The sequence below is a fragment of the Geotrypetes seraphini genome, chromosome 5 (genome assembly GCF_902459505.1).
Source record: "Geotrypetes seraphini chromosome 5, aGeoSer1.1, whole genome shotgun sequence".
Classification (NCBI taxonomy): domain Eukaryota; kingdom Metazoa; phylum Chordata; class Amphibia; order Gymnophiona; family Dermophiidae; genus Geotrypetes; species Geotrypetes seraphini.
In genome coordinates this window covers 136,780,632-136,800,453 of record NC_047088.1, presented here as the reverse complement: position 1 = coordinate 136,800,453, position 19,822 = coordinate 136,780,632, and the positions used below count along the sequence as shown (strand labels likewise).

The window sequence follows — 19,822 nt, the reverse complement described above, 5'->3', positions numbered from 1 at the left end:
CCCTTAAAAGGGGGGGAGCCAATGGCGCGCAGCCGTTCGGCACGCGGCAAAGGCGAGTGGCAAAGGCGCTCGCCTTAGCGAGAGCCGCCTTCGCGAAGGAGCCTTGTGAAGGAGCCAAGAGACCAGGCCACCCAGCAGATTAAACTAGAAAGAAAGTAAGTCACCAGTACTTCTCTCTTATATTCTTTATTCTTTTTCTCTTCACAGCAGGGACCGCCTTGCACACTTCACACCAAGAGACTAGAAAGAGAAATGGAAGCAGCAGGAATCCAGAGAAGCTTTCCGGTGTACTGCACGGAGTGTCATATGTATGACTACCTCCCCTTCGGGAGGCAGGCCTACATATGCTGTCGGTGTCAGGAACTGGAAAGCATGAAGAAGGAGGTCGGCAGACTGCAGCACAGGGTCCAGGAGCTGGAGGGACTCCGCATCTCGGAAGAACCGTGGGCAGCTGAGGACCCCACAAGAGAGAGCCACTTTGAGGAGCAAGTACGGAAGCTCGAGAGATTCATCGAGGAGGCCTACAGGAGCGTGGAAAATCAGGATCATCAACAGTGCAGACAGGAACCAACAGACGGAAGACAGGAGCCGCCAGACACCAGGGGAGGAGGACCTTATGAAAGCATCGAGCAGACAGAGGAGCCAAGGAGTCACCAGAACCCTGAGGGAGAAGCATCGAGTCTCACCAAGGATACAGACTTGAGACCAAAGAGGAAGCTGAGGAAGGGGAAATCTGCAATCGTGGTGGGAGACTCAATCCTGAGAGAAGTGGACAGTCACATAGCAGGAGGGAGAGAGGACCGGCTGGTGACATGTCTCCCAGGGGCAAGGACGAAGGACATCACCGACAGAATCGAGAGGATCATGGAAGGAGCTGAGACATAAGAGACAGCGGTGATAATCCACGTAGGAACAAACGACGTAAGCAGCAGAAATTACAGCAGGACTACGCTAACTGAACATTTCAAGAGCCTGGGGAAGAAACTGAAGCTGAGGACGAAGAGGATAGCATTCTCAGAGATCCTGCCAGTACCGAGGGCAGATGTAAAGAGACAGACTGAGCTACAAGCAATGAACGCATGGCTGAGGAGATGGTGTGAAGAGGAAGGCTTCCACTTTGTGAAGAATTGGACGACTTTTGGGGGGAAGAACAAGCTCTACAGGAGGGACGGACTATACCTGAGCACGGCAGGAACAAGACTGCTGGCGAACAATATCAAGAAAGAAGTAGAGATGGCTTTAAACTGAAAAGAAGGGGAAAGCCGAACATCGACCAGACGTCGACATTTCGGAAAACAGTATCAAATGAAGATGCTGAGTGGAAAAAATGCTGGGAAGAAACGAATGACACACCACAGGGGTCCAAAGGTCAAGCGGAACCAGAGAACAAAAAAAAAGAGCATACAGCAGGAGTTAGGGGAACAGTTGAAATTGAGGAACCAGGCTGAGGACGAGAAGGACAAGACATTGGGAGAGGAAGAACAAAACGGAATTCAGGGGCTGGAAGCCCGCAAGGAGGACGGCAAGAGGGAAAATTCACAAGGCAGAACAACGAGGAAGGGAAAATACCAGGACTTAAACTGTTTATATGCTAATGCAAGGAGTCTAAGGGCCAAAATGGGAGAACTGGAAGTCACAGCTAAGAATGAGGACCTGGACATTATAGGAATTACAGAAACATGGTGGACTGAGGACAACAAATGGGACATAGTATTGCCCGGGTACAATCTCTATAGGAGAGACAGGACCCACAAGAAGGGCGGAGGAATAGCACTATATATAAAGGACACCATTCACTCGACCAGATTGGATACAGCAGCAAGGGTGGAAGAACTGGAATCATTATGGGTTAAATTACCAGGAAGAAATGGAGCTTACATAAAATTGGGACTGTACTATCGCCCGCCTGGACAAACGGAAGCAAACGACAAAGAACTGGAAGCAGAATTGAGGAGAGAATGCAAAAGCGGAAGTGTACTGGTGATGGGGGACTTCAACTACCCCGGGATAGACTGGAACATTGGGAACGCAAGCTGTGCGAGGGAAACGGAATTCCTGGAGGCTGTGGGAGACTGCTTCATGGAACAGCTTGTTAAAGAATCAACGCGAGGGAATGCTACTCTCGACCTAATCCTAAACGGACTAGGGGGACCTGCAAAGGAAGTGGCAGTTGTAGGACCACTAGGAAATAGCGATCACAACATGATCTGGTACAAATTAGAGGTAGGAGCATCCAAAGTGAAAAGAACTGCAGCGACAACGCTCAACTTCAGGAAAGGGAACTATGAAGCTATGAGAGCAGTGGTGAAAAAGAAACTCAAAAATCGCTCAAAACGGATGGAAACCGTAGAGAAAGCATGGTCCATATTCAAGGACACGGTGCTGGAAGCACAAAACCTGTACATTCCCAGGTTTAGGAAAGGGTGCAAAAAAAAATCGAACAAAAGACCCGGTATGGATAACGACAGAAGTAAAGAGGGCGATAGGAGATAAAAGAAAATCGTTCCGAAAATGGAAAAAGGACCAAACCGAGGAGAACCAGACAGAACACAAAAATTACCAGAAAGAATGTCACCGAGTAGTTAGAAATGCAAAGAGAGAATACGAGGAGAAACTGGCTGAGAAATCCAGAGACTTCAAATCGTTTTTCAGATACGTCAAGGGGAAACAACCGGCGAGGGAGGAAGTAGGACCGTTGGATGATGGAGACAGAAAGGGGGTGGTAAAGGAGGAAAAAGAGGTAGCCGACAGGTTAAATAAGTTCTTCTCGTCGGTCTTCACGAGCGAGAACACATCGAATGTACCAGAACCCGAAGAGATCATAAGTGGAGATCAGGAAGAAAAACTGGTGCATATAGAGATAAGCCATAAGGAGGTCCTCAAACAGATAGACAGACTAAAAAGCGACAAATCTCCGGGCCCGGATGGAATCCATCCAAGGGTTCTAAAAGAGCTAAGGAACGAAATAGCGGAAACTCTCCGACAAATTTGCAACTTGTCCTTGAAAACTGGGGAGATCCCGGAGGACTGGAAAATAGCAAATATCACACCTATCTTTAAAAAGGGATCGAGGGGTGACCCGGGGAACTACAGGCCAGTAAGCCTGACATCAGTCCCAGGCAATATGATGGAGGCACTAATAAAGGACACCATCTGCGAACACATAGAAAAAAATGGACAACTAAAAGTGAGCCAGCATGGCTTTTGCAAGGGAAGATCGTGCCAAACAAACCTACTACACTTCTTTGAAGGGATAAACAGCCAGATGGACAAAGGAGAACCCATAGACATCTTCTATCTCGACTTCCAAAAGGCCTTTGACATGGTGCCCCATGAGCGGCTTCTTAGGAAGCTGTGGAGCCACGGGGTGGAAGGGGACGTACACAGATGGATTAAACACTGGTTGGCAGACAGAAAGCAACGGGTTGGAGTGAAGGGCCACTACTCGGACTGGCGGAAGGTCACGATCGGTGTTCCCCAGGGGTCGGTGCTCGGACCGCTGCTGTTCAATGTATTCATAAACGACCTAGAAGCAGGGACGAAGTGTGAAGTTATAAAATTTGCGGATGACACCAAACTCTGCAGCAGGGTTAGAACCACAGAAGAATGTGAAGACCTACAAAGGGACCTAAACAAACTGGAAGAGTGGGCAAGCAAATGGCAAATGCGCTTTAATATAGAGAAATGCAAGGTCATGCATTTAGGAAAAAAAAACCCCGATGTTCAGCTACAAAATGGGGGGGTCAGTGCTAGGGGATAGTAATCTTGAAAAAGACTTGGGTGTGCTGGTAGATACTACAATGAAACCAACGGCACAATGTGCAGCGGCCTCCAAGAAAGCAAACAGAATGTTGGGTATTATTAAGAAGGGCATTACAACCAGGAAGAAGGAAGTCATCATGCCGCTGTATCGTGCGATGGTTCATCCGCATCTGGAGTACTGTGTCCAGTATTGGTCACCGTACCTCAAGAAGGACATGGCGATACTTGAAAGGGTCCAGAGAAGAGCGACGAAAATGATAACAGATATGGAAAACCTTTCATACACAGACAGGTTGGGAAGGCTGGGGCTCTTCTCCCTTGAAAAGAGGAGACTCAAAGGAGACATGATAGAGACTTTCAAGATCATGAAGGGCATAGAGAGGGTGGAAAGGGACAGATTCTTCAGATTATTGGGAACCACAAGCACCAGGGGGCACTCAGAGAAGCTGAAAGGGGACAATTTTAGAACCAATGCTAGGAAGTTCTTCTTTACACAGAGGGTGGTGGACACCTGGAATGCGCTTCCGGAGGTTGTGATAGGACAGAGTACACTACGGGGGTTCAAGGAAGGATTGGATAAATTCCTGAACGATAGGGGGATTGAAGGATACAGATAGAGGTAGAGATAGGTTTTAGACAAGAGTATGGATAGAAGGATAAAAGGGATTAGAGAAGGATCATATTACAGGTCATGGGCCTGAAGGGCCGCCGCGGGTGCAGACTGCTGGGCACGATGGACCTTGTGTCTGACCCAGCGGAGGCAACTTCTTATGTTCTTATTATTTGATTCTTTTCCATTCATATGGAAAGAAGATGAATTAAAATATTTAGGTATTAAGATTAAAATAATTTGGACGACACAGTTAAGTTAAAGAGAATGAAAAACTTTTATTAAAAAGAGTTACAGAGTTATGTGAGCAATGGAATCCTTTACATATTTCTTGGTGGGGGAGAGTTCAAACTATTAAAATGATGATATTGCCTGTGGTTTGCTATCAAATGAGTATGATACCAATTTTTTTTCATGGGTCCTTTTATAAAAAGCTTAATGGTATCCTTACGAAATTTCTTTGGCTGGGTAAAATGCCTAGAATTGCCTTAGTATCTCTTCAAAAACCAATTGAGGAGGGTGGGGTAAATTTTCCTAATTTTTATAGGTATCATCAAGCCTATATTTTACATCAGGGTATGTATTGGATCCTCCCAAAACTCATGGAAAATGCCCCGGATTGGCTGTATTTAGAATGGCGTCTCTTGTTTCCCTTAAATTTGGTTCATGTTCCTAGTATTACATTGCCTAGAAGATATAAGGAGAACAGAATTTTATCAGACACATGGAAAACATTGAGATATATTAGTAATTTAACACTTATTCCAATAAGTAAATCTACAAATCAATCTTTATGGATAAACTCCATGATTCAAATTGGCGGATCTAAAATCTTATGGAAAAACTGGATAATTGCAGGCATTCGAACTCTGAATGACGTTATTTCAGATGGTAAACTGCTTGAGTTTTCACAGTTGCAGCATAGATTTGATCTTAATAAATCACAAAGTTTTAAATGGTTGCAGCTGAAGCAGGCTATTCAGGTGGGGTTCCCTGAATGGAAAAATCTGAATAATCAATATAGTTTGGAGTTCCTTTGCTTCCAAGCAGATTTCATGGGACATCAAGCCGTATTGTGGTATAAATTACTTTCTGGATATGTGAATAAAAAACCAAAAAATGGTCTTAGAGACATTTGGAGCATTGAGATCAAGCAGCAAATTTCTGCATCTCAATGGCCACGAATTTGGTCTTGGAGAATGAGATGTATAGTGTCAGCATCTACGAGACAAACTTGGTTCTTTTTATTGCATAGAGCGTTTTGGATCCCTGTTCATTTACAAAAATTAGACAGCTCTAAGTCTAATAGATGCTGGCATTGTAATCTGGAAGCAGGGACATTGGATCATTTACTTTATTATTGTCCCTGTATTAAAGTTTTTTGGAATTCAATATGGACTCAAGTAAATTGTCTATTAGAAAACCATGTTGCATTATCCTATGATACTATTCTGTTTGGCATGTCTATGAGGAAAAAAAGCCAAATTTCATCGCATAATAACAAACTTTTATTAATAATGACAGGGGTTGCAATTCAGCATATTACTAATAATTGGAAAAATTATACCAATCTTAATTATTCATTTTGGTAGAATTCACTTTGTCATATTTTTAAAATGGAAAGAGCAATTGCTTTGCAGAAAGGAAACTATGATAATTTTAGGAAGATCTGGGGGCCATTGGAAAGATATTGTAATGAGTGAACATCATTTTCCTGTGTTAGATATATGTATACATTGGGGGGAAGGGGATGGTTTTTTGGGGAGAAATATTTTAACTATTTTAATATGATCGGATTTTACTTGGAATATGTTTATTTGTAGTAATTGAGGGTGAATGGGTGGGATGGGTTATAATTTTTATATTATTATGATCCTATGAGAAAGATTTTCAAGTGTTTTATGATTGTTAAGTATTGTTATAATTTTGTACACTCGTTGTCGGATTTAAAATGAATAAAGAATTTATAAAATAATATACTAACTTTTCTTCTATATAATGCAATTTCAGGAAAAGCCATTTGTGCATTAGAAGCAAGAATATTAGAGCTTTACATACCATTAGGTAACTGGAACACCTGCAAGTAAAATTTGTGGCAGGTTCCAAGGCGTGGTTTGGTGAGCAACTGATCCATCGACATCACTAAATCTCCCTGAGTCATCCGACTGATTTTGTCTAAAATTTGCTATAGATCAGGATGAGAAATAAAAAAGTAGTTTAGTAGCATATTCTGATCATGACTAGGACAATTTCTAATGCTACACAATCTATCTTTGGCAATGCATGGGAGAATTCAAGACAATAGACATAAGAATAGCCTTACTGGATCAGACCAATTTCCCGGATCTCCCCTGGAGCCCTTTTTAAAAATCGGTGTAACATTAGCCACCCTCCAATCTTCAGGTACTACAGACGATTTTAGCGACATGAAGTTAACAGATTTTTTTTTTTTGTTTCACTTAGTACATGAAAGACCATCAAGATACATAACCTTTTATATGACAAATACATAGTAACATAGTAATATAGTAGATGACAGCAGATAAAGACCCAAATGGTCCATCCAGTCTGCCCAACCTGATTCAATTTAAATTTTTTCTTCTTAGCTATTTCTGGGCAAGAAACCAAAGCTCTACCCGGTACTGTGCTTGGGTTCCAACTGCCGAAATCTCCGTCAAAACCTACTCCAGCCCATCTACACCCTCCCAGCCATTGAAGCCCTTTCCAGCCCATCCTCCCCCAAATGGCCATATACAGACCGTGCAAGTCTGCCCAGTACTGGCCTAAGTTCAATATTTAATATTATTTTCTGATTCTAGATCCTCTGTGTTTATCCCACGCTTCTTTGAACTCCGTCACTGTTTTCTTCTCCACCACCTCTCATGGGAGCGCATTCCAGGCATCCACCACCCTCTCCGTAAAATAGAATTTCCTAACGTTGCTCTTGAATCTACCACTCCTGAACCTCAAATTATGTCCTCTGGTTTTACCATTTTCCTCTCTCTGGAAACAATTTTGTTCTACGTTAATACCCTTCAAGTATTTGAACGTCTAAATCATATCCCCCCTGTCCCTCCTTTCCTCTAGGGTATACATAGTAATATAGTAAGGCTTTCAGTCTCTCCTCATACGTCTTCTGGCGCAAGCCTACTATAATTTTCGTCACCCTCCTCTGGACCGCTTCAAGTCTTCTTACATCCTTCGCCAGATACGGTCTCCAAAACTGAACACAATACTCCAAGTGGGGCCTCACCAATGACCTGTACAGGGGCATCAACACCTTCTTCCTTCTACTGGATACGCCACTTTATACAGATCAGCATCCTTCTGGCAGCAGACACCGCCTTGTCACACTGTTTTTTTCGCCTTTAGATCTTTGGACACTATCACCCCGATGTCCCTCTCCCCGTCCGTGCATAACAGCTTCTCACCTCCCAGCATATAAGATTCCTTCCGATTATTAATCCCCAGATTCATTACTCTGTATTTCTTTGCATTGAATTTTAGTTGCCAAGCATTAGATCATTCCTCTAACTTTTGCAGATCCTTTTTCATATTTTCTACTCCCTCTTCGGTGTCTACTCTGTTACAAATCTTGGTATCATCTGCAAAAAGGCATACTTTTCCTTCTAACCCTTCAGCAATGTCACTCACAAACATATTGAACAGGATCGGCCCCAGCACCGAACCCTGAGGGACTTTACTACTCATCTTTTCTTCCTCCGAGCGACTTCCATTAACCACCACCCTCTGGCGTATGTCCGACAACCAGTTTCTAACCAGTTCACCACTTTGGGTCCTAACTTCAGCCCTTCAAGTTTGTTCAACAGCCTCCTATGAGGAACCGTATCAAAGGCTTTGATGAAATCTAAGTAAATTACATCTAGCATATGTCCTCAATCCAGCTTTCTGGTCACCCAATCAAAAAATTAAATCAGGTTCAATTGGCACAATTTACCTTTTGTAAAGCCATGTTGCCTCGGATCCAGTAACCCTTTCAATTCAAGGAAGTACACTATCCTTTCTTTCAGCAACACTTACATTATTTTTCCAACAACTAAAGTGAGGCTCACTGGCCTGTAGTTTCCCGCTCATCCCTGTGACCACTTTTGTGAACAGGGACCACATCCGCTCTCCTCCAATCCCCGGGAACCACACCAGTCTCCAGAGATTTGTTGAACAAGTCTTTAATAGCACCCGCCAGAACCTCTCTGAGCTCCCTCAGTATCCTGGGATGGATCCCGTCTGGTCCCATCGCTTTGGCCACCTTCAGTTTTTCAAGTTGCTCATAAACACTCTCCTCCGTGAATGACACAGAATCTATTCCATTTTCTCGTCTAACTTTGCCAGACAATCTCGGTCCTTCTCCAGGATTTTCTTCTGTGAACACAGAAATATTTGTTTAGCACATTTGCTTTTTCCTCATCACTCTCCACATTTCGGTTCCCAGCATATTTAGTAATTCCATTTTCCATCTTTCTCCTTTCACTAATATATCTGAAAAAATTTTTGTCTCCCTTTTTTACATTTTTAGCCATTTGTTCTTCCGCCTGTGCTTTCGCCAGACGTATCTCTCTCTCTTGGCTTCTTTCAGTTTCACCCTGTAATCCTTTCTGCACTCCTCTTCTTGGTTTTTTTTATATTTCACGAACGCCAACTCTTTCGCCTTTATTTTCTCCGCCACTAGTTTGGGGAACCATATCGGCTACCTTTTTCTCTTGATTTTATTTATTTTCTTCACATAAAGGTCCATAGCTATTTTTATTACTCCTTTCAGCTTAGACCACTGTCTTTCCACTTCTCTTATGTCCTCCCATCCTAACAGCTCTTTCTTCAGGTACTCTCCCATTTCATTAAAGTCCGTAAGTTTGAAATCTAGGGCTTTAAGTATTGTACGGCTGCTCTCCACTTTAGTCGTTATATCAAACCAAACATTTTGATGTCTCTCATTCCCAGCCTGTCTACTTTGCTGTCCATACTCACTGGTTTGACATTAATAACTAAAGTAATGCCATGTTCCAGCAGCATATCCTGAGCAATTCGCGACACTGTCTTTTCAACCAGGACCAATGTAGGGCGCACATCCACTATCCGTTGCACATAGTTCTTCAAAAACTCTCTTTCCTGGAAAAGATAAAGAAAAATTAAATTTAACAGATTAGTAGAGATTAGAGACCCTATGCAGGTCTAACAGCAAACACTACGGTAATGCAGGACCTTGGTTAAAAGATCTCTCTAGATCTAACAATGGGAGAGCTGCTAGAATATGATTGCTCATTCTGGTATCCCTTCTATTGAAGATGACTTAGTGAAGTAGTTCTAAGGGCATATAAACAGAGAAAAGCAGTTTTAGTTGTTTTGAATGAGTTTTTATTTGTTCTTGCATACAAAGTTTATGTTTGAATATTATGATTATTATTGTATTCCACCTTGATGTCTGAGGGAAATATAAAGAAACAATTTAAAAAAACCATAAATAAAACATTCAGGATTTGTAATGTACCAGCAGCTGATGTAATTTGCATAAAACTGAATAATGTATTCTCAGCTCTTCCAGCCATATAAACAATTTCACTCTAGTGAGAGGTGGAAGGGTATGTGAGAAAATATGTCCTACTGTTTTGGAGAATATCTGCCACAAATGAATAATTCTGCTTTAGGACAAGCAGGACAATTAGTTGTCACAAGTGGACTCTCTAGCTACCAAGCTCACCAAAAACAGCAAATAGTTACATTACATTAGCGTCTTCTATTCTAACAATACCTTTCAGTTCTAGGTGGATTACAAAAGAATTTATCTAGGCATACCCAGTGAGATTACAAGACAGATAATTAGATGAAGCATTAGGGTACGGAGATATATTGAGGTTAGTCTGACTTGATAAATTTCCTCAATAACTTGGTTTTTAATTCTCTCCTTAAGATTTTGTAGTTGAACGTTGTGATCAGTAGGTTTGAGATATGGTGGTCGAGTTCCGCTGCTTGGGTAGCTAGTAGTTATTCAGAATTGTGAAGACGCAGGGGGACTGCGAAGATCTGCAACGTGACATAATCAGGTTCGAGGAATGGGCATCGACATGGCAAATGAGGTTAAACGTGGATAAGTGTAAGATGATGCATGTCGGTAACAAAAATCTCATGCACGAATACAGGATGTCCGGGGTGGTACTTGGAGAGACCTCCCAGGAAAGGGACTTGGGAGTTCTGATCAACAAATCGGTGAAGCCGTCCACACAATGTGCAGCGGCGGTGAAAAGGGTGAACAGAATGCTAGGAATGATAAAGAAAGGGATCACAAACAGATCAGAGAAGGTTATCATGCCGCTGTACCAGGCCATGGTGCGCCCTCACCTGGAGTACTGCGTCCAGAACTGGTCACTGTACATGAAAAAGTACACGGTACTACTCATAAGGGTCTACAGAAGAGCGACTAAGATGGTTAAGGGGTTGGAGGAACTGCCGTACAGCGTGTAGCCAGCACTGAAGCCCTAGGTCTGGACTCAGCAGTGCCTCCAGTGGCCACCAACAAAAAGTGCACCAGCGTGTTACTCAGACTGAAGTCACCCTACAGGATTTTTAAGGAACTCAAACAAAACACCAACACCGTTATTTGAATGGCAACAAAACAAATGTACTTTGCGGAAAAAAAATAAAGTCAGAATGGCTCAAACCATCAAAAATGTTCAAAGTTCATTGTAGCAAATAAATGTTCAAACAAGAAAAAACAAAGAGAAAACCCTGTCAGCATTCAGGATTTCTCTCTCAATAATCCAGTCCTGTCTGTGATATATTCTTTCACAGACCGCTTATCCTAAACTCCTTTCTCCCCAAGTCTGCTTCACAGCAGAGCTCAGGTAAATGCAATCCACAGTATTCAAAACAGTGTCTGTAGAATATGCTTTTTCACTCCATGATTCTTAGTGCAAAAATCAAAACATAAGGCCTCCAGCCTAAAATATATCAGCGCTGGGTAAAGAGGAGTGCTATAAGTTTGCCTTTCCAAAAGCACAAAAACAGCTTTCAAAAACTCCCTCCCGGATGTAAGCAAACTTCTCCCCCACTCACTCTTAGCTACACACACAACTGCACAGTTCAGAAAGTCCTTGCACAATGACTGGGAGCAGTAAAAAGAACCCAGCCACAAAAATAAGAACACTCACAGTCTTTGCTCAGCCTGAGCTGATCGCCACTCCCACATCCATCGGTTCTGGAATCACACACAGCTCCTCAGCAGGCAGCTCTCCTTATAATTCCATGGGAGTTTCTTCATCCGCTACTGGTAGTTCTGAAGGGGTTCCAGCTTCCTCCACCTCCATGGGGACAGTCATTACCCCTGCTTGAACCAGGCAGGTCCTCCTGGATGAGAGCCCTCAGCTTCCTGCCTATCCTGCTTAACAGTTTGTCGAGGACTGCTGGCCGTTCAAGGGGAGGGACACGCCCTGATCTACCTGAGTCAGCAGGGATCTGCTCCTCTCCTTGGGTTCCACCCCCACCCATGGTGGTGACCTAGATAATAGGACCTTGGCTTGCTTTCCGGTCCTGCTTCTCTCTTGCTCCCCTGGTGGACAATAGGTAAACCACAGGGACCAAGGCAGGCACGGAGCCTGACTGGTCAGAAGCGAAAGATTAGAGAAACTGGGCCTCTTCTCCCTCGAACAGAGGAGATTGAGAGGAGACATGATCGAAACATTCAAGGTACTGAAGGGAATAGACTTGGTAGATAAGGACAGGTTGTTCACCCTCTCCAAGGTAGGGAGAACAAGAGGACACACTTTAAACATAAGGAAGTTCTTCACCCAGAGAGTGGTAGAAAACTGGAACAATCTTCCGGAGTCTGTCATAGGGGAAACACCCTCCAGGGATTCAAGATAAAGTTAGACAAGTTCCTGCTAAACAAGGACATATGCTGATAGGGCTAGTCTCGGTTAGGGCACTCGTCTTAGACCAGAGGGCCGCAGCGTGAGTGGACTGCTGGGCATGATGGACCACTGGTCTGACCCAGCAGTGGCAATTCTTATGTTCTTATATTGTATGCCTTTGATTGGGGGGTTAGTGAAAGGTGTCTGTGTTCTCCTTTGTCTAAATGTATTGTTCCTGGTTGATTGTTTAGATAGAAACATAGAAACATGACGGCAGATAAAGGCCAAATGGCCCATCTAGTCTGCCCATCCACAGTAACCATTATCTCTTTCTCTCTCTGAGAGATCCCACATGCCTATCCCAGATATCCCAGACCCTCTTGAATTCAGACACAGTCTCTGTTTTCACCACCTCTTCTGAGAGACTGTACCACCCTTTCTGTAAAAAAGTATTTCCTTAGATTACTCTGGAGCCTATCACCTCTTAACTTCCTCCTATGAAAGAGAACCGACTCATGCACATTTATATTACATAGGTATTTAAATATCTCTATCATATCTCCCCCTCTCCCGCCTTTCCTCCAAAGTATACAGATTGTGATCTTTAAATCTGTCCCCATACGCCTTATGACGAAGACCACATACCATTTTAGTAGCCTTCCTCTGGACCGACTCAATCCTTTTTATATCTTTTTGAAGGTGTGGCCTTCATAATTGTACACAATATTCTAAATGAGGTATCACCAAAGTCTTATACAGGAGCATCAATACCTCCTTTTTCCTACTGGCTATACCTCTCCGTATGCAACCTAGCATCTTTCTAGCTTTCACTGTCACCTTTTCAACCTGTTTGGCCACCTTAAGATCATCACATACAATCACACCCAAGTCCCGTTCTTCTATCGTGCACATAAGTTCTTCAGCCCCTAAACTGTACCATTCCCTCTGGTTTTTGGATCCGAAATGCATGACCTTGCAATTCTTAGCATTAAATTTTAGCTGCCAAATTTTGGACCATTTTTCAAACTTCGCCAGGTTTTCTTCATATTATACACACCATCCGGCGTGTCTACTCTATTGCAGATTTTGGTATCATCCGCAAAGATGTAAATCTTACCCAACAACCCTTCAGCAAGATCATTTATAAAAATGTTAAAAAGAACAGGCCCAAGAACAGAACCTTGAGGCACACCACTGGTAACATCCCTTTCCTCAGTGATCTCCATTGATCACTACCCTCTGTTGCCTTCCACTCAACCAGTTCTTGACCCAGACCGTCACTTTGGGACCCAGATAGATAGATTAAAAAGTGACAAATCTCCGGGCCCGGATGGAATCCACCCTAGGGTTTTGAAGGAACTAAAGGAGGAAATAGCAGAACTACTACAGCGGGTTTGTAACCTATCTCTGAAAACAGGTGTGATCCCGGAGGATTGGAGGATAGCTAATCTTATGCCCATCTTTAAAAAAGGATCGAGAGGTGACCTGGGAAACTACAGACCGGTGAGTCTGACCTTGGTTCCGGGGAAAATGGCGGAAGCACTGATAAAAGAAAGCATTGATGAACATCTAGATAGAAACAAACTGATGAAAACAAGCCAGCACGGCTTTTGCAAGGGAAGATCGTGCCTAACGAACTTATTGCACTTCTTTGAAGGAATTAACAAACAAATGGACAAAGGGGACCCCATAGACATCGTATACTTGGATTTCCAAAAGGCCTTTGACAAGGTACCCCATGAACGCCTACTACGGAAACTGAAGAACCTTGGGGTGGAAGGAGACGTTCATAGATGGATCTAAAATTGGTTGGCAGGTAGGAAGCAAAGGGTAGGAGTGAAGGGCCACTATTCTGACTGGAGGAGGGTCACGAGCGGTGTTCCGCAGGGATCAGTACTCGGACCGCTGCTGTTCAATATATTTATTAACGATCTAGAAACAGGGACGAAGTGCGAAGTAATAAAATTTGCAGATGACACCAAACTATTTAGTGGAGTTGGAACTAAAGGGGACTGGGAGGATTTACAAAGGGACCTGAACAAACTAGAAAAGTGAGAGACGAGATGGCAGATGAAGTTTAATGTAAAGAAATGTAAAGTCTTGCATGTAGGGAAAAGAAACACGAAGTACAGCTATACGATGGGAGGGCTGGTAATGGGTGAAAGTACTCAAGAAAAGGACTTGGGGTAATAGTGGACAAGACAATGAAGTTGTCGGCACAGTGCGCAGCGGCCTCTAAGAAGGCGAAAAGAATGCTAGGTATTATTAAGAAAGGTATTACAATCAGAACAAAAGAGGTCATTCTGCCATTGTATCGGATGATGGTGCGCCCGCATCTGGAGTACTGCGTCCAATATTGGTCGCCGTACCTTAAGAAGGATATGGCGATACTCAAGAGGGTTCAGAAAAGAGCAACGCGATTGATAAGAGGTATGGAAAACCTTTCATATGCTGAAAGATTAGAGAAACTGGGGCTCTTTTCCCTGGAAAAGCGGAGACTCAGAGGGGACATGATAGAGACTTACAAGATCATGAACGGCATAGAGAAAGTGGAGATGGACAGATTCTTCAAACTTTCAGAAATTACAAGAACGAGAGGGCATTCGAATAAATTAAGAGGGGACAGATTCAGAACCAATGCTAGGAAGTTCTTCTTCATCCAAAGGGTGGTGGATGCCTGGAATACGCTTCCAGAGGGTGTGATAGGACAGTGTACGGTATCAGGGTTCAAGAAGGGATTGGATGAATTCCTGAAGAAGAATGGGATAGAAGTTATAGATAGATAGGAAAAAAAAGGGATAGAAGGGTATAGATAGAGATCATTATATAAGTCCTGGACCTGATGGGCAGCTGCGTGAGCGGACTGCTGGGCAGGATGGACCCCTGGTCTGATCCAGCAGAGGCACTGCTTATGTTCTTATGTTCCTATTTATTAGATGTCTGTGTGGAACATTGTCAAAGGCTTTGCTAAAATCTAAATACACCTCATCTAGCGCACATCCTCTATCCAATTCTCTGGTCACCGAGTCAAAGAACTGACTGCTTTAACAGTATCTATCTAAACAAGAAGTGTCACAAGTTCCCAAAGGAGGCTCAGGGAAGCAGTCGGATACTGATCTGCTCTAAGCCACTGGTTAGTGCACAAGAGGATGACCCTGTTCCACTAATCAAATGATGGAGAGGAATGGGGGTGGGGGAGAGTTGTTGAGAGAGAGAGAGAGAGAGACTGACTACTGTAGCAGATAAGGGGATAGATAAAAGTGTGTGACTGCTAGGGACCATGAGAGTCTATAAATTAAAAATATTTTAAAGTAAAAAATGGATTCACCTTAAAATGTTAATGGTGCAGATTATAAATATTTTAAACTAACAAATACAATGCGCCACAAAAGTTGGTTATCCAGTGTGAAATACTGATATACACCGATTTTGAGTATGTTCAACAAAGCACAGACTTAGTTTGAGAACAAAACACCTAACATTTACACCGCCCTCAGATTGATCTACTCACTCAAAAAATATGATCACATAACAACTGCCTTCTTAGACTCTCACTGGCTACCCATACAAGCACGAATCCAATTCAAATTCCACTGCCTGATATTCAAAGCATTACACGGCTCTTCCCCCTCCTATCTAAACAACCGCTTAAACCAAATCTCCACCTCAAGACACAGAAGAACCTCGAACCCTTTCGCCTTCCCCCCACTCAAAGGCACACAACGCAAGAAAATGTTTGACAACCTTCTGGCAACACAAGCAGCAAAAATCAACCATTCCATCTCCAATCTTATAACAATATCAGACAACTTCAAAACATTCAGAAAAGAAATCAAAACCCTGCTTTTCAAAAAATTCATCCAAATATCTTAACCCCTCCTCTTTTACCTCCAGAAGATTCACCTACCTTCAGATAACCTTCCCCCAAATTACCCACCTTAACACCTTCCAATTAAACAAATACCATAAATAGATTGTAACCTATCCTCTCTAACTGCATTCCATATGTATTTTTCATACAGTTCTTCACTGTCAGTTTAATTTCCATCCTATAAGTTCACATAGAATTTTTCTTTTTTCAACCATCTTTATTTTCTCTTCTTTATTAATTTCCAGGTACTTTAGTTAGATTGTGAGCCTTCGGGACAGTAAGGGAATTTTTTTAAGTACCTTCTTACTTCTCATTTATAATCTTAATGTATATTTTCTTCAAACCGCTTAGAACCTAACGGATGTAGCGGTATATAAGAAATAAATTACATTACATTACATTACATTTATAAACCTAGAATCAGAAGCTTCAATTATGTTCTTTTTTCTTTCAATTATCAATGTAGGATTTTTTTTTTTAAATAAAAAGTTAATATAAAGAGAAAAAAAACCTCACTCTACTCAAGGGAATGTGATGTTCAAAGAGACTGTCCTTCAATGTGAGGAATAATAGGTGTTTCTTAGGAAAGATCTCTGCTGTCATTCACTGCCATAGGACACCCTCCTCAGTCTGGCACTAAACGGCTCATAAGCAGATTCAATGGCTCCAGTCAACCAGTTATGATAAGAACCAGCCAAGAAAACCAAGACCATGGATATTAATTATGAAACAATTACTAGATGAATTTATAGCTTAAAACACCTCACCAAGTCATTCACAAAGAGAGGCTTACACTCTCTTCATTTGTGCTTCTCTCACCATATCACCTGGTAAATGTAAGGTGACCGTTTTGAATAGAAACATAGAAATTGACGGCAGAAAAGGGCCATAGCCCATCGAGTCTGCCCATACTTAAGACCCACTCCTTGACTTTTACTCCCCTATAGATCCCACGTGAATATCCCATTTTTTCTTAAAATCTGACACGCTGTTGGCCTCAATCACCTGCTGAGGCAGCTCGTTCCAATGATCGACCACCCTTTCGGTGAAGAAGTACTTCCTAGCATCACCTTGAAATTTCCCTCCCCTAATTTTCAGCGAGTGTCCTCTGGTTACCGAGGGCCCTGTAAGACTGAAGATATCATCTTTCACCTCTATAAGCCCCGTGATATACTTAAAGGTCTCAATCATGTCCCCCCTCTCTCTTCGCTCCTCCAGTGAGTACATCTGCAGTTTTTTTAGCCTTTCTTCATACGTGAGATCCCTGAGCCCCAAGACCATCCTGGTAGCCATTCGCTGAACCGACTCAATTCTCAACACATCTTTCCGGTAGTGTGGTCTCCAGAATTGAACACAATACTCGAGATGAGATCTCACCATGGATTTGTACAGTGGCATTATGACTTCAGGTTTTCTGCTGACAAAACCCCTACGGATGCAGCCCATCATTTGTCTTGCCTTGGACGAAGCCTTCTCCACATGATTAGCAGCCTTCATATCATTGCTAATGATCACTCCTAAATCACGTTCCACCGTGGTCCTGGACAAGGTTTCACCATTTAGTGTGTAAGTCCTGTGTGGATTTTTTTTGCCTAGGTGCATTACTTTACATTTTTAGCATTGAAGCCTAGCTGCCAAGTTGATGACCACTGTTCCAGCTGCCGTAGGTCCTGCGTCATAAAGTCAGGCACACTGCTTTTGCCTACTATGTTACATAGTTTGGTGACGTCGGCAAACAGTGATACTTTTCCTCTAAGCCCTTGGGTCAAACCTCCTATGAATAAATTGAATAGAATCGGCCCTAAGACGGAGCCCTGAGGTACTCCACTCGTTGCTGCTGACGTTTTGGAGGGGGTACCGTTTACCATCACCCTTTGAAGCCTACCATCTAGCCAATCCCTTATCCATGTAGTGAATGTATCCCCTAATCTCATCGATTTTAGTTTGTTCAACAGCTTGCGGTGCGGGACGCTATCAAAAGCTTTGCTGAAGTCCAAATATATCACGTCCAGGGACTCTCCGGCATCCAGATGACTGGTCACCCAGTCAAAGAAGTCAATCAGATTAGATTGGCAGGACCTTCCCCTTGTAAATCCGTGTTGGTGTGGATCACGTAAATTTTCTTCGTCTAGAATTTTGTCGAGTTTCTGTTTGATCAGTGTTTCCATGAGTTTGCACACTATGGATGTAAGAATCACCGGTCTGTAATTTTCTGTCTCTGTTCTGCAGCCCTTTTTGTGGAGTGGAATTACGTTAGCTGTTTTCCAGTCTAGGGGTACTTTTCCCGTGCGCATGGAAAGATTGAAGAGCACGGATAGTGGTTCAGCCAGAACTTCACTCAGCTCTCTGAGTACCCTGGGGTGTAGATTGTCAGGTCCCATGGCTTTGTCTACTTTGAGTCTTGAAAGTTCGTGATAGACGCTACTGGGTGTACCTACCCTCTTAGCAGAACATTTCAAGAATAAAATCACCAACACCAGAGCCACACTCATCCTCAACCCATCCAAGCAAAATCCAATCACAATCCACCCTACAGGAAAAGAGGCAATCGCAGCAGACAGAATTTGGACTCAATTCCCAAACATACAATGGTCAGAATTCAACAAATTCTACAAAAAATACAGCCATGCCTCCTGTGACCTCAACCATTGCCCCTCATATCTCCTTACCACCTCTAGTGTAAAGTTCCGCACCATAACTCTACAATGGATCCAATTCACGCTCACAGAGGGCACATTCCCTGACAACCTCAGCGAAATCGTCATCACCCCAATCCAAAAAGATCCAAAGGCACCACAAAACCTCCCAGCTAACTATAGACCTATAGCCTCAATTCCGCTATATGTCAAAATTATAGAAGGCCTAGTAGCCAAACTCCTCACCAATTACATAGAGGACCACAACCTACTCCACCCCATGCAATCAGGATTCAGAACAAACTTCAGCACAGAGACATTAGTAGGCTCCCTCATGGATACCGTTAGACAACAACTTAGTACAGGAAAAAAAATGCTACTCATACAACTGGACCTATCGGCGGCATTCGACCTAGTAGACCACAACATCCTTCTACAGATCTTAGATGCAATAGGCATCTCAGATAAAGTATACGCCTGGTTCGAAGGATTCCTAAAACTCAGAACCTACAGCGTAAAATCAAACAAAGAAAAATCAGAATCCTGGTCAAACCCCTGCGGCGTACCACAAGGATCTCCACTATCCCCCACCCTCTTCAATCTATACACTGCCTCTCTAGGAACTCATCTGGATAATCTAGGCATAACATCCTATAGCTATGCGGATGACATCACCATCCTCATCCCATACGATCATTCCAAACCAACCATGACAGACGAACTTCACCAAACACTGGAAGCAGTCACAACCTGGATGGAAAATCACAAACTTAAACTCAACCAAGACAAAACCAAATTCATCCTCCTAGAAAACGACAAGATCCAAACCACAACCATACTAGACATAAACGCAACCAAATATCCCATCCAAACAACCATAAAACTACTAGGCATGACCATAGACAGATGCTGCACAATGCAACCGCAAATAAACAAAACAACTCAAAAATCATTCGCAATCATGAGAAACCTGAGACAAGTCCGAAAATTCTTTGAAAGTACACAATTCCTACTTATAGTACAATCCCTGATACTAGGCATATTGGACTACTGTAACATACTATTCCTCCCATGTCCAGCAAAT

General features: G+C 42.9%; 1 protein-coding gene across 8 annotated transcripts in view; it reads right to left on the bottom strand.

Annotated features, from left to right (window-relative positions):
* Positions 1-19,822, bottom strand: part of PIKFYVE (phosphoinositide kinase, FYVE-type zinc finger containing) — a 936,520-nt gene that overhangs the window by 416,196 nt on the left and 500,502 nt on the right. For all 8 annotated transcript variants that reach the window (XM_033947121.1, XM_033947126.1, XM_033947127.1 and 5 more), the window contains 2 exons: positions 9,356-9,496; positions 6,431-6,557 (listed from right to left, as the gene is read on the bottom strand). In XM_033947121.1, coding sequence (XP_033803012.1) covers positions 6,431-6,557; positions 9,356-9,496 — 268 coding nt within the window. The remainder of the gene's footprint in view (positions 1-6,430; positions 6,558-9,355; positions 9,497-19,822) is intronic.